At 39.8% G+C, this 26573-nt stretch overlaps 1 protein-coding gene across 1 annotated transcript in view; it reads right to left on the bottom strand.

The window, feature by feature from the left end:
• Nucleotides 1-23926, bottom strand: part of LOC111226116 (protein Daple-like) — a 48056-nt gene extending 24130 nt beyond the window's left edge. The window contains exons 1-11 of the mRNA XM_022751210.1: nucleotides 23867-23926; nucleotides 21576-21688; nucleotides 18239-18347; nucleotides 7876-7945; nucleotides 5987-6045; nucleotides 5021-5104; nucleotides 2316-2459; nucleotides 1929-2019; nucleotides 1787-1889; nucleotides 1166-1247; nucleotides 244-402 (exon numbers count right to left, since the gene is read on the bottom strand). Of these exons, the coding sequence (XP_022606931.1) occupies nucleotides 244-402; nucleotides 1166-1247; nucleotides 1787-1889; nucleotides 1929-2019; nucleotides 2316-2459; nucleotides 5021-5104; nucleotides 5987-6045; nucleotides 7876-7945; nucleotides 18239-18347; nucleotides 21576-21688; nucleotides 23867-23926 (1074 nt within the window). The remainder of the gene's footprint in view (nucleotides 1-243; nucleotides 403-1165; nucleotides 1248-1786; nucleotides 1890-1928; nucleotides 2020-2315; nucleotides 2460-5020; nucleotides 5105-5986; nucleotides 6046-7875; nucleotides 7946-18238; nucleotides 18348-21575; nucleotides 21689-23866) is intronic.
• Between the last annotated feature and the right edge of the window lie 2647 nt (nucleotides 23927-26573).

The raw sequence follows: 26573 nt of genomic DNA, 5'->3' as shown, positions 1-26573 counted from the left end.
CATTAAGTGGCCAGCCAGTGCCAGATACAAGTCAGTCCGTGCTCATAATGTGTTTTTGTCTTCACTGTCAGTTGAAAGAACAAACCAAACAGATATAAAAAGCTCTACAACATGAAGTTAAACATATCCAATGATAGAACATGTGGTAGTCTCTCATAATACACAAAATATATTATAGACCTATAGTGTCATAATGTGATGGGTATGTGTATATTGGTGTGTAGTGTGAAGCTGTGGTTGTACCTCCACTCTGCTCTTGTAGAAGTGAACATCGTTGAGTTTTTCTTTACATCTGGTCAGTTCAGTCTCCAGTCTGTCGACCCTGGCTGCTCTCTCCCTCAGTGAGTCCACCTCGTCCCGGTACGCTCGGACCGAACGAGCCTCACAAGACAGCGACTGGTTCTGAACCACACACACACACACACACACACACGTGCATTACTGTCACCTTTTTTTCCATAACCATACATTAAAAATAATAATAAATCTATTCATCATATACACACAGACAGACAAAGTGGGAATCTGAATTTGTTGTTAAATTGAACATTTGGATGTAAGCTTGAATAACATGTAGAAGAAGTTATGGAACCAAAGTGAAAAGTGTAGACTCATGATGATGATTACTGGGTTGATTTCCAACATCTCTGAGACTGCAGTATGTGGTGTAGCAGTGTGCTCTGACACAGCAGCTTTGTTTCTGACTGTGTTTCGTGTACGCAACTAAAATGACAATGAGAGAAAACAATGAACTTCTAGCTCTGGCATGAAAAAACCGTCCAGTGCTGTTGTTGGATAACTAAACTACATTTGAGGTTCAGTGTTTTGTTCATGTCTGGGATGAAGAGAGTCTTTTCCTGTCAACATTCCTGCCACAACGGGACATTTTTCATATAGATCTGGTTCAAGCTAAAGTGTCCATTCTGCAGCCGTGTTATATATTTAAATATATATATCAAATCAGCATTGAATGATAGTCAATATTCACATTTCTTAACTGGAACATCTCTAATACAAGTGACAGCAGAAATCAATGTCAATCCCTGTCTAGAGTCCAGACAATATGTGTAGTGTATCTCCAGCGTTAAGACAGAAACCACACAGTCACATACGATTCTCCTCCAGTCGTACATATCTGACACTACTGTTATAAATGAGTCCTGACCTCTTGTTTCACTTTCTGTAACTCCTGATCCAGACGCTCCACCTCATGTTTTGAATCCAACAGCTGCTCTGTCTTCTCCTCCCTGTACGTACAGACGCACGCACAGACACACACACACAGACACACACACACACACACACCACATAAATAACTGAGTAGCTTCAATTAAAAGTTTTACAGTCATTATTCTGTATAATCAGCTCCACACGCTGGTAATTTCCAGATAGATTGAGAGTAACTGAAGAGAATAAGGACTCACAGTGATGTAATAAGACTGTCGAAACTTAGAGTAAACTGGTCTGACTGTAAGTCTTTATTTTACAGTGTTTGGTAAAAGAATCTAGATGGTATATTCTGCAGAATGACTGGACAGAACTAGACAGCATAATGACCTATATGCTGGTAGTATAATGACTTCCAGCCCCTGCTTGTATCACCACTGCTCAGCCTTAAACCAGTGATTACTCTGACAGGGAACAGTGTGCAATGAGCTGCTGCTTCAGTCAAACTCGAAAAATGAACATTTTAGGACTGATTAGTATCAAATGGACTATTTAGATTTTTTAAGTTACTTTTAAGCCAACATCAAGGTTTTGACTATTTTTTAACGAAAAGACCTACAGTTCTTGTCTGTTTCTGCGCAGCTTGGCCTTGGTGTCGGCGAGCTCCACAGACAGATGCTGTTTCTCTTCTTTGGTCAGCCCAGACACAGTTACAGACGTTCCTCCGTCAATTACTCCCACACCTCCAGAGCCCTGCCCACGCTCCAGGCTGCTCGAGCCTAGAGTCCTGCACCCTTCTTGGGGCTGCTGACTGAACAGGTAATCCCTCTCCTGGGTCAGATCCACAATCACCTAAAGGGCACAAGTGTTTCTGCTGAATTCACATCGAAGTAATGCTACAAGAAGACTTCTGCCAACGTTTAATACTTCCAGAGAAAATGTATTCATTAGTGTTTTACAGTGGAGAATCCTATACGCAGCATGACATCATCTCAATAATCTGCTTTATGTTCTTCACATAAGAAAGTCAACAACAATGACTGTACTGGGATTTTAATATTTGATACATGAATAAAAATATTCTTATCATTATAATAAAATAACATTATCAGCCTGGCAGTGGTTCTTGTGTTTTTGTTTCTCAGTACCTCACTGGCTTTGTCTCTTTGGTCAATCAGTTGCCGTAGCGATGAAGCCATGTTACGGGACAGAGGCTCCAGCTCTTCGTGCACAATCTCTGCTCCTTCCTCCAGCCACGACAGGTCGAGAACATTCAGCTGGTTGTGGGTGACCTGCAACAAACACACACGCACACCCCACATTTAGTGTAGTGACACATTATTATATCTATTGGTTAGAATATTAAAACCCAAGATGTCACTTTGTACAGGTGCACTAATTAATTCAATGGAAATGTTTAAAAGAATGTCTCTCTCTCACTACTCCCATTATAATCCACTATATAGGGAGTCTGAATGTATAGTGTAGACTCATAGTATCCCACAATGCATTGTGAAAAGTAGTGTACGACGAGGGGTGTAACGATTTACAAAACTGACATTCCGGCATATACCTCAGTTTTGAGTTCACGGTTGAGTATGTTTTCAGTACAGTGAAAAATAGACATGAAAAACATCTTTTAATTTATTATGAATTGAACTTGTCAACATAAAGGTGTAATCGTAAAGTTGTAAACTTGTAACCCGGTTGCAAACTGGCCATAACTTCAAATTGGGTGACTTGTTTCCTAAACACAAGAAATGCACATAAAGGTACATTTCTTTAAAAAGAATTATGTCATACCAAATCCATCAAGGTATTATTGATATTGCTGCAATCTACTAACAAAACTTCAAGTGCTTCAGAAGTTTATCAATCAGATAAGAAATTAATAATATAATAATAAAATAAAGATCCAGTAAAGTTTAGCGCATGTAGAAAATTATTGATACATTCACTCTATTCAGTTTTTTTTTCAGAGAGATTAATGTATCCACATCGTCTGCAGAAAGGGCAGATTTATTTTTGCCTTTATTCTGATAGTCACAGTCAGAGAGAGACAGGAAAATCAGGGGGAGGGAGGGAGGGAGAGAGAGAGAGAGAGAGAGAGAGAGAGAGAGAGAGAGAGAGAGAGAGAGGAGAGGACATGCAGCAAAGAGTCACAGGTCTGATATGAACCTGGGCCGCTGTGGTTAGGACTAAGCCTTTACCAGGCGAGCGACCAGGAGATCTGCTGGCTCTAACAATATCTCCTGCAGTTGTAGAAACCCTCTCCCTCACTTGTATGACTTTATTCACTAACATGTCATAGACTGAAAATCAGAACACATAACATTATGCACATAACATGCATGGTTAAAGATAGATTATGTTCATTTGGATCACATTGCATACTGAACCAGACATCCTGTACCGAACGGCACAGCACGAATACGTGAACCGTTACACCCCTATGTACAACTGATGCTCACTAACCAAGCAATATATACCATCATGCATTGCGCTTGCACTGAAAGAAAGAAAGACAGCACAGAGAAAATGAACCATGTACTGTCGAAAAGTGTTTTTTCTCACTGTATCATCCCCTAGAGCTCCCGGGATAGTGAGCAGGGAGTTTGAGTGAGTGCTTTCAGACACAACCTTCACAATGTTTACACTCATCACTGTTGTAATTGGGCTTGACCTGTTTGACATATTTGGAAACCTCGGGATCTGAGCTTAAAACAATAAAGGTCTGTGAGTTTGAACAATGCTCGTCCACACAGCGAGTGATGAGCACTCTTCAAAGTGTCAGTGCGGCTGAAGAGGTTAACTAGCATGGTAACCTCATTAGCCTGACCTCATCACCTGAGTCATCTAACAGATAATAGTCTGTTTAATACAGCTGTAAATAAACAAGCTGAAAATAGGAAGGAGTTATATTAAATATCACTTTCATAACAAAATGTCTTGAAATTGATTACTGCTGACTAAGCTGTTGTTGTTCTTTGATGTCAGCTGATGTTGGACGTGTTTCATGCTGCATGGAGATGAAACAATGCACATGGTGTGAGACATTTCTGGGTGGTTGTAATGAAGAGACATAAGGGAACAATTAGCTAATGTAACAACAGCTTCAACCTCACCTGACATCCGACACCGGTATGTGGATGACACAGCTCCAGTATCATCACAATTTTATTATTTATTATCATTTGATCTATCAATTATTTTCTTGATTAATCTATTAATAATTTATTCCATAAAATACATTCTAAAAAACAAGTAAAAAATGTCAGTCAAAATTTCCTAAAGCTGAGATATTGAAACTATTTTTGTCCATTTAACAGAAGCCAGGTATATTTCTATGTTTCTACTTCTCTTCAAAGAAAACCATGTGAATATTGAGATGCAAAGATATTGAGAAGCGAGAACCAGAGAAGACTAGCTCAAAAAATAAAATATTCCCATCTAAGAAGGTGGAACCAGAACAGTTTGGCTTGACAAATGATTTGTAAAGATGAATCGATTATCGAAATAGCTGCAGATTAAAACTCTGTTGATCATCTAACTGTTTAATTGACAAAGCATTTCTGCTTTTAACATCTAATCAGTGAAGTGAGTAGGGAGAGACCAAGTCAGACACCTGGAGTATCCCAGACATCACAAGGAGTTAATACAGCCAAGAGGTCAGAGGCCATCGACCAGGAGCTGATGGAGAACACGAGATGTGTTTGACAGCCTTCGAAAAGCTAGTAAGTGGACCTTGAGTTAAGATTATTTCACCAAAAATGCTGTAAGGTCAGAAAACACACAACAGTTTGAACTTCTGACCTACAGTGATCATCAGAGACGAACACCAGCATCTACTGACCTCCTGGATGTGAGAGACGATGGCGGCCTGGGTCTCAATGTCCAGCAGCTTGATCTTCTCTATCATCTCCTCCTTACGCTCACACTGAGCACACACACACACACACACACACACACACACACACACACACACACACACACACATACACATACACACATAGTGTCATGAATGTGAGTTTGTTTGTTTGGAGAAAGAGTTATTTTTGAACAACATCAACAACATTTGAATGTGGCTTTATCAGCCCCTCCCTCCCTCTGTGTTTCCATTCATCGCTCCCTCATGACCTTCCACTTTCATGGAACCAGTAGAACCAGTACGGGGAGGGAGGGAGGGAGACAAAAGGGGGAAGACAGAAAGAGAAGGAGGGAAATTAGGGATCAGGGAGTGAGGAGGAGAGGAACAGAGCAGCCGTGAGCAAAGGAGAAAACAGTCTGGTGGGTTCAGAGCCATGGGGGAGGTGGACATGAGAGACAACAAAGTGCTGAATGAACAAACACACCTGCGCACCCACCTCCCACCTCCCACGCCTCTCCTTTTTACCTACATGTAACTTACAGTTTAACTCTCAACTCACCCTTCTGGTTAATTCTTAAATCAAATTTAGGGTTCCTCTGAGTAGATTTCAAAACTTGCTGGTTTGCACTCACAAACTTAATTATCTTATATTTAAACGACTGTCAGAGTGCCCCTGAGCAACATGTGACATTTAAATAGCCAATACACAGTTCCATAATCCTGATGACTGTTACTGTAGGAAACCATTGATATGACTCCATGTGTTTTTGAGTCCTGCAGTCCCGCCCTGCACCTTATCAGCAGACACACTGAGCGGCTGTGCTCAGACATGCAAAACTAAACACACACAAACACATTTCCTGGGAGAGACTGGGTGGCACAGTGAACTGCTGTGTTTGGGCGTGTGTGTGTGTGTGTGTGTGTGTGTGTGTGTGTGTGTGTGTGTGTTACCTGTACAGCACAGCCTAGTATCAGTAACAACAGTCTTTTCAGTTCTTCCATGCTCTTGGCTGGAGGGGGAACAAAACACAGATGTACTGTAAATCACAAACATGAATATTCAGAGTTTACAAAGTGCTTCAGATACAAGAAATCATGATAAAAGTGAAAAGAATAAAGAAGGAAAAAGGTTAATGAAAGTCACAGAGCGAGTCCTTGAACATTATAAAATGATCTAAAGGCTGATGGTGACTGAGGCTGCAGGACGCCTGAGGCAGCGTTAAAGTACACTACGTATACAAGAGCTAACCGTTCATTGACTACAGACTCTGTTGTTATTCATTGAACAACAATTTAACAGAAACCGTGCAGTTTTAAACTCTAAACAGATGCAGACAATATAACAAACACTTTTCCATTGTGCACTAATACATCTGCCATCAAGACTCAAATAACTTTATAGATTATTCTAGTATTTTTCTCCCTTAGTTTGGTTTCTTGTTAAAGTAAGAATGATGTGATTTGAACTTAAGTTTATGAAACATGGACAGTGCATATGAATAAACATTGCAGGCTGCAGACTACAGTTCAATTCAAGGCTTTTTTTCATCGAATGACCACAACAAGATACATGAAATTCAGGAGGGTTGGAAAATAATTCCTTCATTATGAGAACAAGCCTAGCAGTAAACACAGTCTTGAATTTTGCTTATACCGAGCTATTTGGTGCCACTTGGCTCCCACAAATAAGATTCAATACAATTATCTTTCTGACTAAAATTCATGAGCTCTCCCACTCAGATTATATTGTTTCTGTCATTGCAGTTTTTCCACCTTATTTTACATTTACATTCATTTTTTTTTTTAAACAGGAAAAAACCTCAAAATATGGCAAGTTGACAATGTTAATGTATGTAAGATGTTACCATCGAGATGGCCTGTATTGTATGTAAAAATGTACGATATATAATATTGCCTGCCCAATAAGGTGTTATCAGTATATGGGACAGAGGGCTATACTCGTTTAGACAGGTTTGATAGCAATGTGATGAGATGTTCTTATTTGTTATTAGTATTATTAGTAACAGCCATGTTGCCCTGGCAGATACTATTTGTTACTGCCATTTTGATATAGGAGTGATAATTATATTTACCTCTTATCCTACTGTACAGGAGTGATAGCATTATGATAGGTGATGCCAATGCTTACCATGTGTATATATAGATTCGTATATTTTATTGTTGTTTATAATACATATTTATTTTATTTTTTTCTGTCTTCTGTGCTCTCTTTTTATCATTATCATTGTTACCGCTTCTGTTTATGTCTCTCTGTGTGATGTTACTGGGGTTTTTTTGTGTGTTTAAAAAGCAATAAAAAGTGAATTAAAAAAAAAAACAGGAAAACCAGAAACCAGAGTTTAAAATGTCTGCATCAGAGGTGAGCACATGTGAGACTATATAAAATACCTGTAATCAGATCCATAGAAATATATCATCAGGAATCTTTATCTTAATCAGTGGTTATGATCCAACTCACAACCTATCAAACAGTAAATCAATAAAGCATCTAATGACCTCATCCTGTGAATCATATCATCAGCAGCCAAGAGAAACTGCCTCCTGTTCTTGCAGAGACCAGTGTTTGAAATGACGTCATGGCAACAGATTCAAGAACCAACAAAGTACAAAAAGAAACATAAATACAGTTTTTTATCCATTTCAGCGCAGGCCTGAAAATTACTACTTAAGATGGTAATAAATAACACAACCAGTTTTTTCCATTTAGTGATTAATCCTGTGTGTATTATAGATGAAAGTACATGTAGGACGGTGGTGGAAATATGCAGGACATGATAAACAACAGGGTGTACAGTATGTTGTGTAGCAGTTGGTGTTACCTGATATTGGATCCTTGGCGATGCAAAGGATGTTGGGGAGGGGCATGACTACTAACTGCTGTAAAGTCTCCTGAAACACAGGCGGGGAGGGTGAGAGAGAGAACAAATTAATTCTCAATTTTACACTGATGATGATAACTGTGTATAAGACCATGTTACTGACAAACACTGGTGCACTAGAAACTATCAATCAGTAGCCAAGTGGGGGCAATAAAAGCATTAAAGTGGGTCCTTGTCACAATTCAAACATCAGTATACTTCTATTAAACTTCTATCCTTTGCAAAATTGTATTAGAGCCTGACAGATGCTGAGCTTTTGAGAAACAAGCTATGGGTATACAGTATATTTATTATCTTACATAAACACAACAAAAGTAGTTAAGGATCCCTTTAACTTGATTTTGAAGTAAACTTGTCAGTGGATAAATATGTGATGGAGACACTGTATCTAAATTACTTCTAACATTTCTTAACTGATTTCTATAATGCAATTTTCTTGTAGCTTGTTAGCCAATTTATATACCTACACATCTTTGACAAGCTAAGTTCAGCCAACATTATAATATAATAAGAAATGCCAATACATCCATTGGGCTATTAAGTGACAGTATATGTCTAGTGTTGTTCTTGTTTATACAAGAGCTGCTCAACTTTGATCCAAACACATCTTGTGTAGAAATGAATCAAAGTCCAGCTACTGACTGACCCAGACTTGTGTGCTTCATGTTTGTGTGGGTGCATGTGTGTATAGGCAAGCAGCCAACAGGAAACACCCTCCTGTCGACAAAGAGAGAGAACGTGTGTGTGTGTGTGTGTGTGTGTGTGTCAGTGTCAGGAAAGAAACACCCCACTAGGAGGGAATGCTTTCCATTCCACAATATCCTCTCCCGTCTCCCAAACACACCTGACTGTCGAAGCAGGCCAAGAAAATCTGTCTGCCACAGCAAGTTCTTTAGAGATGAGGAAACATGGCTGGGGAACGAGGTGACATGGGAAGATGTTAAATTTACTGTACTGATGGGAAATGTACTAATGGGAGTGTGTGTCAAATCCTGGTGTTTTGGGAGGAGGGAAGTATCTGGCAGGGAATGGCACACAGCTTCTTACAATAAGGAAAGACATCAAAATTCATATGTGCGGTGGTGCCGTTTCTATAGTAAATATTAGAGCTGCATGATATGAAAAAAAAAATCATATTGCGATTACTTTGGCAGATATTGTGATTGGATTCAGTTGGAATGATTGTTTTGTCATCTGATTTTCACTGAAAAAAATATGAAAACGATGATGATGTTGTTGGTCTTGTACCAAACAAACACGTTCCTTTACGTCGTAACGACAATGTATGACCTATGCTGGTGTTTATATTTGGCCACAGTCAAACCTAATCAGACACAGGGCTCTGGTCTAGAGTGTCATCTGCTAACCAGGCAAATAAAAGCACTATCAGCTTACACCACCATTACAGCTGAGCTGCAGGGACAGTGCTGAGGTACTGAGTGTAGAGGCAGAGCAGTACCTGCAGATACTGTTACACCGAACTATAAACCAGGATGTAATGAGAGACCAAACTAGTTTCTCTCACACACAGACACACAGCACAGTTTGAATAAAACATGAGAGCTGGCTACCAGATGACTCGGAAGAGGAGCTGGACTTGGAAGCTTTGCCACAAAGTCAACGACAACCGTGAACTGAACACTGAATATACACACAAAGAGCAAGTGAGATGGTTTTCCAGTCCATCAATACAATTCACTGAAAATGTTGGTTTAAAAAGTATTTGCTGAACCAGAAAACAAAAGTGAATGCTCTTCTTAGATTTCCACCAGTACTGGGACAACAAATCTGCTGCTACATTGGTGTTATCAGAGTAAAATATGTTGTAATCTGAAGAATCAAAAGGGTTAGGTCACATGCGACTGAACAACATTATATTCTAGGATTTCACATTAGCCAAGGCAGAGAGTTTGTGTGGCTCTGACAGCTTTGTCAGCAGAGGCTACATAGCAGGAGGGCAGTATGGGACATAGATCGCTCCTCTGGGAATGGCATACCAATCAGGTCATGGCCACAAGGTCACAAACGTGGCCAAGAGCACTTGTGAAGAACAAAACAATGACACAAAAAAAAAATGGAGAATGTGTGTGGATCATCTTTGACTGTTACCCTCAGCTCCATAAATCAAATCTGCTCTCCCAAATCCTAAATGTAGCTTTAAATTAACTTTTTAGTGATGGGAGAGTGTCATTGGTCACTGATATCAAATGCCTCAAATCAAAATTAAATCATCACATCTTCAAAACAAACTTTAAACTCATGCAATGACTACACTGTTATTGAAGGAGAGACTGCGTAACAAACCATGGTAGAGTTGTATTGATATTCTAGTTTTACTATATACTGTGGTTAAATATTCTGATAGTGACAATGACGCCAACTATTTATTTTACAGTCATTCACGTCATTTTCAGAGGGAACCCTGAACATAAGTCAACTGCTCTATTTTGATAAACCATGGATTATAAATATGACACAGTCCAAGTTCTGCCTTTTAACACCCAGCTGTGTGTGTGTGTGTGTGTGTGTGTGTGTGTGTGTGTGTGTGTGTGTGTGTGTGAATACTAGTGATAGCTGAGATCTATAGATATTCTCCTGCAGCAACATCACCAGCAGGATCTAACACTTATAACTGACAAGGGATCAATACAGCGTGCTATCCTGACCTATTTACACACACACACACACACACACACACACACACACACACACACACACAAGGCCTAAATCCATGTCCCACAAACACATTGGGCTCCTATTTCTAATCCCAGATCAATAAAATGGTGGCAGCTAACAGCAGATCTGACTTCAAATGAGCCACTAGGTTCTGTGCTGCACAGCTCTCTCACCACTTTGACCATTTGAAAATTTAAATCTGCTCCTTGCTTCCTCAGAAGTTTTGTATTTGTTCCCTTTAGTTTTATGAAGTCACATTTAGTCACACAGCCCCATGTCACATGAGACATCTCAGTGGGCTTCACAGGCCGACATCAGCAATGTTTCTTTCCACCCGGTTCAAAAAGTAATTCACAAGAAAGCCACCTGTATTTTTAGTATTTTTGTAGAGACATAGATAGTAACAACGGGTTGACTGTTGAGAATAGTCTTAAGTTTATCTGTTATATCCTTACTTTTGCAGGTTTTTGCCAATCTCTCCTTAACATCTCTGACAATGACGAACAATGATCAAAGTGAAGGAGCAGGAGCATGTTTCCTGTTGCTCTTGAACAGGGGCGAGAACCTAATTTGCATCCAGCCTAATGTCATATGGTTTCAGTCCTTCATCTGTTCTCTTCTCTCCTCCTCTCTGTGCTCACATATACAGTGTTCTGATACAGCTGAATTCACAATAAAGCTGTTCTCATTCACATGTTTTTCTGTTTCTGTTGTGAGATGACAGAACAAGTTTGAAATAGTGACTGAAACACGTCCCATTAAGACGACACATTAACTTCCAAGCTTCTGATTTTATAACCAGGACATTGTCCCACAAAATCACCAAACACATCAGTTAAAGACAAAGACTGAGCTGTGATTTCAGTTGGATTTACTGTAAAATCATCACTCACAAGTTAGAAGCGACAGAATAACTTTTTATCCTGTTCTCACTGAACACAGCGGACACAGAGAGAGGGGGCGTTACTCTCTTCTACGTAGCCAAGGTTTGTGTAAAAAGTCACTAGGATTTGTCACTAGCTGCTTTTTTTAAAAAAAGAAAAAAGGCAAATCAATAACGATAATAAAAACTGTTTGAAACAATTAATTTTCAAAGAGCAATGACCAATGGTAGAACTATGATCACTCTACTCTATCACTCAGTCAGGCCTGGATTTTGTGACTCTCCAGTCTTAAAAATAAAAACGTTTCTGTTTTTCTATCATATATTTTTCTTTTGAAAAGTTTTCTATTGACACAGAGCACATTAGTACTCCATCTGTAAACCCCCAGTCACTCCACTCTACCCCAAAAGGATCAGGGGATGACAACACACACACACACACACACACACACACACACACACACACACACACACACACACACACACACACACACACACACACACACACAGGTAAAACTTCTGTCTAGTAACCTCACCCCTTCAGTACACACACACCGGCAGTCTTTCCTTACAGTGGCTGGCAGTTACATTGAGCAATAAAACTCTGTCAACGGGTTTGACCAGGGTCAGTGCACACACACACACGCGCGCGCACACCAACACACACACACACACACACAGAATATTACAATCCACCCTGCCAGGGCGTGTGTGTGTGTACGAAGTAGGCCAGAGGATATGAAGTTCAAAACATCCCATGAAGGCTCAAGGCTTTGTTCTTCAGTTCCCACGGTAACTAAGAAAGGGTAAAGTGGTGATAGAAAGAGAGAGGGGGAAAGTTCTGCACATTCAAATCAGTTTCAAAGCCAGAGAGTCTCACAGTTCTAACGACGCAAAGATATTGTATAAACAAGTATAAACAAATTGCGGTGTGGAAACAAAAAGTGCTGATTTAAATGTTGAAGGAGACAGGATTAATCCAAGGACATATACTGTATTAGATTGACTGTATATAAGAGCATATACATTTTCATTTGTGATTTCAATACAATAATTCACGTTTTGTTTGGGGCGCTAAAAAACCAGGGGTGTACTGACTCCAGAACGGAGACCGAAACCGTAACACAAACATCAACAGTCAGTACCAGAAGACAGAACCACAATACACCGCCCACACCCCACCACACAACAGACATTGACAAATAGATCTATGAATCTTTATGAAAGAAATATCCAGTAGAATGTGTTACATGTTGAAAAAATATTCATTAAATTGTTATTTAAATACATGTTATAATCTATCTTCAGTGAGATTTTACAGATTTACAGCCGTCCAAAGTTTTTCCAACAAAAGAATAAAGGCAAGCGTCTCCTCCATAAAATTAAATCCACTTTTATTCATCTTTATTGAATCCTTACATCTGAGCTCTGAACTGTATGGCCAAGTGCACAACTGACCAGTCAAGGGCACACTTCAGCTGCTTGCAAGGCAAGTTTGTTGATTTGTAATCATAAGCTAGCAAGTAGTGCCATTTATTGGGTTACAAATCTTTTCAACATTCACACCAGAGGTTAGTCATGTTTTTTCCTGTGTCATGACCGACTGCACACTGTTTTGAGACTAAATGAGGACGTTCCTCATTCACAAGCACCCATTTGTTCCAGCAATTGGCAAAAACATGATCAACCAAAACATACATGCCTTCAAAAAGATGCTCAGTTCAATTCTCCCACCACGCTAATGGCATGGTTTCTAGAGAGCACAACAAACAAATCACCTAGTGGATTAGACTACATTCACCTGTGAGATTTAAGAAGTGGAGTTACAACTGAGAGTTATTTCCATTAGTGATTAATCTATTCTGTTTGAATAACTGATTAATCATTAGTCTGTAAATGATCTTAGTAGTATTAGCTTAGTTTGTGTGACCAACACTCAAACAGAGAAAAGCTGCTCCTCCTCACGTAGCTGTAACTAACAAATGGTGTTTCTATTGTCTAAATTGTCATAGGTTAATTTTCTGTTGATTAACTGATCAATTAACAATTCGTTGTTCCAGTACTTAGGTGGACTAGCTGGATGGAAAATCCAGCAAAAGGGGGAACAGAGTGAACAGCTTTGTATCCAAAGCTTGTGATATCAGGTTACTGTGCTTTGAACAATAGAGAGGGAACAGAAGGGAGATGACAGACACCCCTCCTCTTGCTCTCAAACACACACACACACACATACATACAATTAGTGCTTTATCACTGGGGAGACTGGAGGGATTCACTGGACCAGCCTGCGTGTCTACTGGGACATCATCTAATTAAGAGAAAGCCAACGCCTAGCCCCAGTTGTGTGTGTGTGTGTGTCTGTCTGTGTGTACACAGTGGCTTCAGAAAGTATTCAGACCCCTTCACTTATTGCCTATTCTATTGTGTTGGATGAGAAGCATCTGTGAGCTGCCATCTTCAGGTCTCTCCACAGATGTCCTATAAAGTTTATGTTTAGGATTTGTCAGTCACAGACTCCAGTGTCCCGTAGTGCCTAACCACTCTAGCATAAAGGCCTGACTGACTGATGGAGTGCTGATGAGATGGTTCAGGGCTCAAAATTAAGGCTTGTCTGCCCAATTGGACAACTTAAAAGTCATGAATAAACATCCTCACGTTAAGTGCCACTCAATCACAGCAGTACCCACCGGTGAGGTCAGTGAGGTGTATATAATAAAAGTTGTATATAAATATAAATAATTGCCAAAACATAACTCTATTTTGGTGCTGCGAAGATATTGTACAACGGCAAGATCACAAACTTTCTCATCTGATCACCACCACCATCAGTGCGTGTGGTTGTGTGTGTGTTGGTGGTTCCCATCATAGACTGTAAATAAAGATGGACGTAGCCTCTGTGACGTCACCCACATGTTTCTGAAGAGCAGTTTTGAGGCTCAGCATGGGCTGCTCCACCATCACCATCTTGGCAGTGTCTGACTCCGCCCCCAACACTCGGCTAATCCAAATATGGACAGAGAGGAAGGGCGTGTGTGGAGCAGAGACTTCAGTGCATGCCAGTTTATGGCAAGCATAAGCTCACCCACCTGTCACTCAAAGAGACCAAGACCTCAATTATACATAACTTTAAGCCATAATAAAATGTAAACAGGTGAGTTATATAAACAGTTGTGATGAAGGAGGGAATTGGCTCTAAAGACCAAAACTGTTTTTTGTACCTGTTTATTTGTTTATACAGCTTATTAAGTTTATTTCTGCTGTAAAGTTGGACATTTGGACAAGCTGTATATATGTACACTACTTCTGTGGTGGGTACTAAGTCAAACTGCACGGTCCTCTTATCTTATCATATACAGTGATAATAACTTTTCATATTCAAAATCATTTGATCAACTTTCATACAAGTGGTTTTATAGGGTAACCTTCTGAAATACTTTAAGCGGGCGGGCATTGAGTAACATTGAGTTTAGTAACATTTATGTCACTTTGACAGAGGGGATGACATTACGCTGATATTTGACATTTAGCTACTCATTTACTTCATATTCACATAACTTGTACTACATGAGCAGCTCTGCAAACCTTTTAACATGGGAGTCTATGAGGACTGACTCACTGTGGAGCCAGAAATTAAAGGACGTGCAGTTTTTAGCGCTTCATGGAGGTTAATGCTTGGTTCCCACCCAATCAGAATGCCTTGATTGACCAATCAGATTTCGATCCAAGTATTCCGCAGAGTTCAAACATTTTACTTCAGAAGAACAGCGCCGGTGTTATTGCTTCAGGCACCTCCCAGCCCAGCAAAGTACCAGGGAAAGCACCAAGAAGAAGAAACATTACAACTGCACTGAATGAGTCAAAGAGAGGACGAATATTTGTAAACAGCAACTGTGTTTACACACAAAGACAGAAATATGCATATGAATCATTTAGGTCAGATTAATGAAGATGCAGGTACGCCTGATTCTGTTTTATAAATGACTGATCTTTGCCTGGTTACAGTTTGGCTTGACAGCCAAAGGAAGAGTCCTGGTGGTTACAAACTTCTTCCATTTCACAAGGGTTTTAATAAACTCAAAAATTTCTCATTTTGGTTTATTGTGTGTAGACTGATGGGCAAAAAGGGCAATTTTATCTATTTAAAGTTAAATCTACAACACAGTAAAGTGAAGGCGTCTGAATACTTTCTGAAGCCACTGCACTGTGTTTTGTTTATGCAGCTAAACCTGCACCAGCTCACACTCTAAGGCTCATACCTCATTGACTTAAGGTTATGCTATGAGGTGTGTGTGTGCACGTGGGGCTGAGTGTGTTTTGCTGAGGCCAGGGTATTTGACTGTGGTTAGAGATTAACCACGGACAGATTAACCCCATACTACCTAGAATGACCCACTTCTCACACACACACACACACACAACAGCAGATGTGATCTTGTGTTATTGTGTTGGTTTTCCATTTTCCTCTGAAATGAGTGGCTATTTATCTGATTTACAATGATCAGGTCTCGATGTAATAAAAGCAGAACATCATGTACTGTATATAAAATATGTATGTACTTCGCCCTAAATGTGCACTGGGCAGTTTTTGAAATAATAACCTTGTTTATCACCAACTAAACCCAATAAAAAGATTAAGGGATATCAGATATGCTGAGCATCACTTAAAAACTAAATACATCTGAAACCATTAAACTGTAATTTGTAGCTCACTATGTTGAACACTAACTTCCAAACAATGTACAAACAATCAAAGATTATTCCTAGAGATAAAAAATATTAAAACACCAACAACTACATGAACCACTACACTCCCACCACTGTGTGAGGTTAGAGCTTAAGAGTCAGCAGGACACGGCTGCAGCTCAACCCAATCAACTGCATCTGAGCTCCTTATCTCTGGTTTATACAAAAAACTCCCTGACATACACACACACACACACACACACAAATTATTTATGCCTCTGATCATCAGCTGTGATTAGCTTTGAGAGGATGGTCACATTGTTTAGTGATACCTCAACCTAAAAACTGAACCGGGCTCTGTTTTGTGGTACCCCATATGATGATAATCCTCTTGTCCCGCTGTAAAGGGCATCAGCTTTCACAATTTTCTAAGGCTCTGCAAAATCCTTTGCATTTCTGAGATATGTTTTTTACATATTCTTCCCTTTGAACGCATCACTTCCTGTTTCCTATAAGTGTAAGGGTGCTTCTTTATGAGTGCTGTGTTTACAATGGATTCTGGTAGTGACACGTCTGATACACAATTTGGCATCACATTTTACAGCTACAGCTGATATTTCTCAAGTGTCAAGTATCAACAAACTGTCAGCTTTTAGTTTCCTTTTTATTGTTACATGCTTCTACACAAAAACTTTGTGAATTACAACTCACTGCACTTAAAAAGCTCTGATGAAGCCAGACAGAGAAGAGTGAGTGAATGTCTATTGTGACAAGGGTCAAGCTGCAATGACAAACTTTAAGAGCCACTGAATGCTGCTTATCTTGTTACATCTTCCTGAGCAAACTCAATGATCACTGGTTCAACAAAGCTGCTATTTACCATTTCCTGATCATCTAAACCCAAAGTTGATCCATTCAACAGAGGGCAGAATTTCTAGTTAGATTTTCCTTTATGACAAACATTTTGGAAACATTTACTGTGCTCTATACAAAACCCAAAACCGACTCAAACATTAGAGAATACATTCAAACATCCCCAAAAAAAATCTAAGAGTTTATGGACGACCAGGGTTGTGACAGGAAATGTAATAAAGCATTTCCTTCATTTCATATTTTAATATGCAATCAAAGAGCTTGTTACATCCCATGGCCAATTGTGATTGTTTAGCCTGGCTTTACCACTGAAGGTCCAGAGTGTCACAGAAAGGTTAGATTTAGCAATTTTTTATTCATGAATTAATAAATGTATTGTGTTTTTTGCTGTTTCAAAAAATCAATTTTGTTGATGGATTCATTGTAAATTTATAAAATCTTTTTACAATTCCTATATTAATGCCTATTAAAATATGAGATTAAGTAAATGCTGTAGTACTTAAGACATCAAAATGTCATATCAAAGTAGCAGAACGCCTCACAATGAGCATGACATTTGCATGAGATGTGTTACTTCCTGCTACTATTGATCACTGCAGATCATCAAGCAAGTACACTAAAGAATGATTGGTCAGCAAGTTTAATGATGATCCATACTGATTTACCATCATCAATAATACAGACACTGACACACACACGCTTGCTGTGGTTCAGGAATGTACTGAAAATGTTGCTGTGTGTGATTGCCGGAAGGGAGCTTGTTGTTGTCACATCAAGCTGAAACAGACACGTTACAAAACGCACACATGACAATGATGATGGATAAAAGACAAACAGAACACACATACATTTACCCCTTAGGCAGATCAGCTGAAGATATAATAAACAGAAACTGAAAGACACACAGAGACTTAAACCAAGAAGAGGTCAATAATAAAGGCAAACATGCTACACAGTAGGTCTGATATACAACATGTGGAATATGAACAACTGATTGCAGAAAAAAACTGATTGTAGTTGCTTCAGTGCTGCTGGGATCAATGACGTCTATTAACTTGTTTTTAACATTATTTTTAATATTGAGCTACTGGACACTTTAATTTCATCTAGGGGACGAATGAAGTATCTATCCATCTATCCATCCATAACCCTGGACACTGGTGTGTGTGTGTGTGTGTGTGTGTATACCTGGTAGTACGTCCTGATGTGTCTGGTGAGAACAGTCAGGTTGTAAAGGCGAAGCGACATATCATTGTTGACATTCTTGTTCAGCCTCTGATTGGTCGGGCTCGGGTCACTATGGAGACACAGACACACACCACAGGAGCATTTAGGTTGACGCTATTAGAGGCAGTTGAGACAAAGATCATTGCACTCACACATACTCACACGTCCCAGGTCCAGGGAAACTATTGTGCTGGAGAAGGATTTATGCTTTACGCACGCGAGGCTGTGCCAGACTGATATGCATATGAACAGGGGGTGTGTTATGTGGTCTGGCTGGACCTATTATGACTGTCATGACGTTAGATTGAGGATGGAGCTCAATTCACCTCCAATCTAAATATAAAGCGGCTAGAACAGATTTGGTGTGGCCTGGCCTCCACATGCCTGAGGCTAAACAAGGATCAAACTTACAACTACTTCTTGCAAATAACTTTAATAGACTTTGTGTTCTTTGGCATCCCTACATTTATATCAATTTAACAAGTGTATGGAATGAAATTCACTTTGGAGTTTTGCCCTAATCTCTCTCTCTCCTATCTCTCCTATCCAGAAAACTATCCTGGGTGGGTGGGTAGGTGTGTGTGTGTGTGTGTGTGTGTGTGTGTGTGTGTGTGTGTGTGTGAGACGTAGGTGAGGCACCTGGAGAGAGTGAAAGAAGTGAAGCACCGAAGCGAGTTTATACGTGTTCAAGAACAGTAATTGAGGATGGAGGCGGACAAATTGGTTCAGAAAAGAAACAGCACTGGGTTAAACGTCTTTCTCAGGGATTCTTATTAAATGCACTTTTTGTTGATTGAGCTAAAATTTAACTTGGTTGTGATTTCCCCCTTTTTTGCAAATTTAAAATAGAGTAAAGAAGAATGTTTTAACGCCAACAAACGCTGCAGGGAGAAGAATCATCACACCACGCATCAACCTCTGAGGCTGGAAAATGAAGCCAACACTGTTCATTTTTGGATTAACTGGGAGTTAGGGGCAGAGTCAGGCACTGCCAAGATGGCAACAGTGGGGCAGCTCACTCTGAGCTTCAAAACCACTATTCAGAAACCTGTGGGGATGTCAAGGAGGCTACGTCTTTATTTATAGTCTATGCATCATACTGGTGTGATTTTATGCATCAAAGGGTTAAACCACGTATTTATGAAGTGCTGCAGAGGAGATTTCAAAATATTGAGCTATGTATTATGTATCGCAATATAGCCAAAAATATTACCTTATTATTTATATGTCCGCTGACAGTTTCACTGCTTTAATTTCTTTTTCTTTAACCAAACGTTCATCTGATTCTGTTAAACTCCACTTGACATTTCAGCTCTTTCACTGTTTACGCTTCAATTGACACTTAAGATGGTTTCAAGTTTCAGGTTACGTCTTTGAAGAAACATTTCAACTGCTGAATACAGGTCAGCTGAATCATCAACTTTTACATTCTTTCAGTTGATACACTAATTTGCCACCAATTTCGTTCTGGACTCATCAACTAACACTTCCAGCTCAATTTATCTCTGACACTTCTTTTTCTGTTTCACCAACAGTCCAGACTAAAACAGCATTTTTCACCCCTCAAAATGGAGTCATGAGGAGTCTTTTCCACAGCAGCCTCCAGAATGTGTAAATCTTAAAACTCCAGCTTGGTGTTTCAGCATTTATGAGGTAAAAGGAGCTTTTCCAAGCGAGTCCAGTGAAGATCTGAGGTTGTATGCCTGTAAATCAAGACGGCCTGTGGTCGCATCTCATTTTCTCTGTGGTTGCTCATTTTAAATGACAGTTTTCCTCAGGTCGGGGTTGGTGAAGTGAGCCCTGTCTGGAACTGGCACATGACACATCTTATGCATCCCCAAATGACAGTACAGAGTCCAGAGAGACTAACTGGGCCAGTAAAAACTTTTTGTTGCACCTATAAGCGTGCATAGTACGCTGGCAGTCTCAGTGAATATCAAAAAAATATATCTGACTTAATGTTAGCTTGTTAAATCTACCTTCCTGTCTTATCTTTCTTTTTCTCTTCTTTCTCCCTGTCATCTGTCAGATGTCCCCACGTCTCCAGTTATAGATTAAAAGTCCTCTGTAGAGTTGTGTAATTGCAACTTCATGTTATTATATATATATGTGTATGTATATGTATATATGTACATATGTATAGGGTAGAAAGACTGGGTTTATAGACTGACTGATTTAACAGCTGACTGCTTCTCTGACTGACTGATTTACCAACTGTCTCTGAGTGCCTGTCCTCATGGCCCTTCAATCCTGACCTCCTCCTCTGTAACCCACTTTCCTAAAAACCCCTATAAAATCCTACTAACCCCCCCCCCCAAACACCCCACTCCCTCCCCCATCAGCCTACATTCGTCTGTGGGGAACAATAGCGTGATTATCACTGTTTCTGAAGACAATAACTAACATATGAACATGTGGTCTGATTGTGGACACAGGGCTGTCTGGGTGAGACAAGATTGAGATTCCACACAAGTAGATATGTTGATAGATATATATAGATATATATATAATATCTATATGATATTATTGATATATATATCATACATTTATATGATATTATTGATATATGAGATATTATATATATATAAGATATTATTGTGGACAGTATTATAGTCCGGATTTTCCACTCCAGCTGATACTGAAGGATAAGTCTGGTGATAAGTCTGGTGGTTGCACTGGGGGACATGTTCCTTCATTACCATGAACACACACTGTAGTCTACTTTTATTCAAAGCAACATATACCATCCTGCTGCCAGAAATACTCCCTATAGGACCAAATGTCCACAACAGATGCACATCTCCTCCTCTTTAGGTAACGTTTGTATTCCCTGTGTATGTCCGTTAGTTTGCGTTACATGACTTTGATATTTGTGACCGATGTTCTTGCCCAGTGGCAGCTTTGTGATTTCTTCTAGAGCCACACAGATCAGAAACTAGTCCGTAAATGTGCTGAAACTCAATCTGTTCTACCTGTTACAAACCTGATTGTGTGATTCCTGACACTGAGTACAAACTGACTTCAGCTCGGCTCTGAAGGGACTGCAAATGATAAAACTCTCGTATACACCATTTCTCTTTGCAACCTTGAGCAGCACATCTGGCTGTGACGTTTACAACCTGATACCAGCAAGTCAGGATGTGGTTACACGAACACACTCACACAGACACACACAGGAAACACTGGATTAACTCACTCACTGCTTATATACCCACTTCAGACACACAAATACAAATGCACACCAAAAGACACTTCTTACTGACTCATGCAAACTCTCACTCTGTATGCTGAGACCTACATGTGTGTCATGATCTTGTGCAAGAAGACACCGTCCACCAGTTCCATGAACATGCTGACCCGCTCCTCTGAGCCCACACTGTCACATGAACCCAACGGGCCCAGCATCCGCACCTAGAGACAGACAGGTTACAGACAAAGACATGAAACAGTCAGGTACATTTAACACTATAAAGATGTACTCGCTTTAAAATGTTATATATGATACAGTGACATTTTTTTTTCTCTTTATTTATTTATTCAGGGGTACTTCGTTTCTTTTTGAGAAAATACCCTGCTCAAACTCACACACTATTATACCTCAAAGGTGCCTAGTACAACCACAGTGTGGTCTGCAAGCACTGCTCTTTCCCTTTCCCCTCCCAGATCTAACCTAAAATCTGGTCCGGATTAAAATCTGGTCCAGAGACTGTACCGGCAATGTTTTGGTCACAAAATATATTTCATTAACGCATGGATGTGAACATTAAGAAAAACTGAGAACAAGAAAAAGAGAGAGACCAGTCGGGTGAAAGTTGCCCTGAGGCACTTTTCTAACGTCTGTCCATGTTAATCGTGTTTGTCTGCCCAACAAAGATGGGAACAACTGTTGGTTGACTGGTCAGGTCAACAGGATGTGAGGCCATGGGGAAACAGGAAGTACCACAGGGTTAATAACCTGTTGAGAGCTCTGCTGGTGGTCATAGTCTGGGCTGGGCTGAGAGCCCATATTGGGCAGGAGGAAGATTACTTGTGTAGTAGAGTCTAATAGAAGACACTAGTATCTATCACTAGTATACTTGAGAGTTAATATAGCTTACCTTACAGTTTTTCTTACATTGTTTCTTTTTACTTTCTTTTTACTGTTGTGGAGCATCTCTAACTACAGAAACAACTGTTTTAAATCAAATGTTGTATTACTGAACCTGCCTGCAAATGAATATATGCACAGCAATAAGGCAGATGATACATGCTGGTCTGATGTTTGCAGTGGGTTATAGGATGCTGCTGTTTTACTCTGGATTTGGTTTCAGTTAGTTAAATCAGTCTCTGCTTAAAGCTTTTTGAGTTTAGTGAAATCAATTAAAGTGCTGTTTGCTATGATGAAGATAATGACTGTTTTTTTTTAAACACATTTACACCTTGAACATCAGCAACACATCTAAAATCACAAATCTGTCAGAATATTTGGGGGGACTGTAGGGATGTCATGAGAACTGATAGTTCGGTAACAAGTCGGAGCCATAATTCTTCTGTAGGTACCATGGATGTGGTAGGTACAGGAGATATGATTCTTCCGGGACTGATGAGGGCAGTATAATGACCCTACAACGGTCTTAGTGGGACATCAAGAGAGGAAGAAGGCAGGCACAGTAAACAATAACAATATCTATAGCACTTGAGCCTTCTTTATGTCTCATTAATCAGTTGTACACACAGTAGCTGTCCAACTTAAACAGTGGTGGTTTAGAAGGTAATGAGGTAAATGGTGGTCACATCAGATACTGACTCGTTTTCTGATCCATGACTCTCCCCCTAAATCTGCACATCTGCAACCTAAGTCATGTGAAATCCACCGTTCCCTATCTAATAAATGTCTCTTTTCAATACAAAAATGCACATTTTAAAGTGGCTTTTTATTGTGACCAGCCCAGGGAAAAGTTGTTCAATAATCATGCTGTGAAATCAGCATCTTGGTATGCCGCACCTGTCAGGTGAATGGATGATCTTGGCATCTTGGATCTTGGCTCACTAACACGGAGAGAAAGAAGCCTTTTGTGGGCTTAGTAAAAGTCTTTAACATCTTTAATTCCACACTATTGGTCTGTTACCCTGTTAGTCAATTTAGTGTCCTGTTTCTTACTGGAATTTCATTCATTCATTGTACTGGGGGGGGGGTCTTGCATGCATCAGCATTTTAATAGCAAAAGGCAAAAGAAGAGGAAAAGAAGTGAGGTACACTAGCAATGAGGCAAAGCAGAAAAAACTTCTGTTTGACAGGTAGGATGAGAAGTACACTTGGAAAGCCCCTGAGACACCAACCAAAAATCTCTCAATGGACCACTTAATCTGAGGCTTTTACACTACAAATCTTTCCCCTTTCACTTTAGTGTAGTTAATGAATAAAAACTATTAACTACAACAAAACTTCAATAGAAATGTAGAATATGGATGACATGTTATATACATGTTATATTATATATATATAATATGTTTGTTGCCAGCTACTAGTTTGTCAGTTGGCTGAGAGAAAGTAAAACACAGGCAGAGGTCACCATCACAACCGTGTGTGCGCGTGTTGCTCTCACTCACCCACACCACCAGCGGCGACTCCATGAAAGTGGCTAGTAACTCCGACAGAGTCACATCCATGGTTGCTCCCACAGCTTCCGACTCCGCTTATTAATCACGAACTAATCATTAATCCACCACTAAATCTGTCGATATCCGCGGTATGTCTCAACACGGGGCAGAACAAAGCCCCCGCGAGGCATCGACCCCCCTCCTCCTCCTCCCTTGCACGAGCTTTCTCTCTGTCTCTCACACACCACTATTGTCTCGCGCTGTCCGGTTTCCTTTAACACAAGGTTTAAAATTAAAAATAAAAATCGTTAAATGTGGATAAAGACAGTCTGAAGTACTTTCACAGACACTCCTGTGACTCACGGAGTCAACTCCGTTAGTTTATCGGGTAGTTATCCAGTTTATTTTCCGGCCAAAGGTAAACCACTTGATCCAAACTTCGCAGGACAGTTACTGGCGTTGCCAAGGATACACAACTCGAACCGAAAAGCGGCAAAACAAGCGTAAAATAAGAAAACAAAAATAAACAAAGTAGAAAAGAGTTAAATGCACGATATAAGAGGAATGGAGAGCGTTAAAAATTATAGTTTCCGTTGATTGCTACATCTCTACCACGTCTCTCTACCTCTTTCCCCTCCTTCTGCTCATCAACCGGACTCCGAGACCAGAGGCGGTGAGGCAGGAGAGGATTGACTGACAGGAGTATCGACCAATCCGCTGCAGCAAGAGGCGTGGGTCCCGCCCCCTACGATACATTACAGTGCCATCATTTGGTAGACGTTTCTATAAAACTGACGTCACAGCAACACAGACCGAACCAGCCAAAGAGTTTAGACGGAACAAGATAAAGAGCGTCCCATAGCGGGATTTCAAAATTTGATTTTTTTTGTGACTTGTAGGCATAATGTTGTGAGCTATGGGTAATTAAGTAATGCAATAATAAATGCTCATATAAAGTTTACTTTTTTACTTTTTATAGGCTTTTAAGAATACAGAGTTTCTTCAAGCACTATATGCGATAAACGTAGCAAACCATGGCGGTATTATGATAATTATTGCCAATATATTGAATGAGTATGTATGGATGAACATTATCTCGATATGATATGATACTGCCATATTAATTACTGTTCCATATCTATAGTTTGTGCCCATGTCAGCTGGGAAAATAAACTAAATAAAATACCTGGGTCCTCTGCCCATGTTGGGCCTGGCCCATATACTTCCAAATCTGGGCAGATTCCAGCTGTTATCAGCCAGGCTGACAGCCTGAAGATTTTCTGTGTGTGCACCAGAATTGGTCCAGATGTGTACTCTGACAATCACGCTGTATATGGGCCAGATTCAGGCCTTGAAACCAGGTGTATACTGGACCAGAAGAAAACAAGCATGGATTTATTTTGCTATCTGAGTAGTAAATTTACTAGTAAAGCAGCTATATTACCATATTGTATATAGGTAGACTACCAATCAAGCAAAGCTTTATTTAAAACACATTTCATTTCAGGTGGAAGCACAACTTGCTGCACAGAGTGTGAGCTGCCATGGAAGCTGCAACCAAAAGAACTATGTCAATAGTGTAAAGATAAAACATTAGACAGTAGACACAAACACACTAAGTTTATCTGACCAGATAGGTTAGTAACTAAGCGGCGAACATCACCCAAACACTTAAAGCACAGGTTTAATTAATAAAATGAATAGCTGTTGTGCAGGGCTAAGCACTGTGTCTCGTGACCATTTTCACAACAGACATTTTGCTTGTGTAACTAATAACTTGATGGTTCATTTCCATTTAAATGTCCCAGTAAGACATGTGTGAGCCAGCATGCAGACAGCAAGGTGTATGTTTGTTACACCTGTGCTTTTCTTGTCATGAAATGTCAAAGTTACTACGATGAAAAATGTCTACCAATATCATTGAAGGACACTTATTTTTCTCTGTTCAAACAGGTTGAAAGAGAAATCAAAGAAGCACCTCAAAAGGACACATAGACCAAATGTAAATTTAGCAGTAATGTAATGAAATAAATGAATTTGCACAGAAACACCCAGTTAAAAGTCAACACTTTAAAAGTAAAACATTAAGTGAACATGTTTCTCTTGCCCAGTCAAAGTCTACTGATCTCTACATAGGAATTTATTGGGACAGTAAGTGTGAGGTGTTTTGATGCTGAACACAGTGCAGTACATGTGGAGGAGAGGAGGGTGGAGAGTAAATTCAGTCTGAGTAAATTCTGTGGAAATCCTGAGGTTGCTTTTCGTTTGGCATGACCAGACAGGAGACGGCAGGTTTACCAGCTGCGTGTCCAGAACCATGTCCCGGAAACAAACGTTGCAAAACACCCATGCATGACGATCAGCTTAGGGAAACAGTTGACACAATGCTATTGGCAAACAGAGCTATTCTCTGAATATTCTCACACATGGCATCAACAATCTGGAGAACGGTGCCACCTCTTGGTGTCCTCATATTACTACATCTTCTGGAGAGACCTGTTTCACACTGGAGGGGCATGAAAGGGTGTGGTGGCCTACTCAGGGTCTTATTATCCCAAACTAATTGGTTATAATTATTATATCATTATATATTAAACCCAAAGTCAGAAAAACCACAAGGTATATTTTTATTACTCTGGTCCATGTCCTTGGAGCAGCCAATTATGTCTACTTTTATTTCTGGTTTTACTCACTTTAATAGATCTCCTGCGTTTTA

Source organism: Seriola dumerili, unplaced genomic scaffold (assembly GCF_002260705.1).
Source record: "Seriola dumerili isolate Sdu_G_001 unplaced genomic scaffold, Sdu_1.0 BDQW01000149.1, whole genome shotgun sequence".
Taxonomy (NCBI): domain Eukaryota; kingdom Metazoa; phylum Chordata; class Actinopteri; order Carangiformes; family Carangidae; genus Seriola; species Seriola dumerili.
The sequence above is the reverse complement of the archived record's forward strand: the minus strand, read 5'-3'. Positions and strand labels throughout refer to the sequence as shown.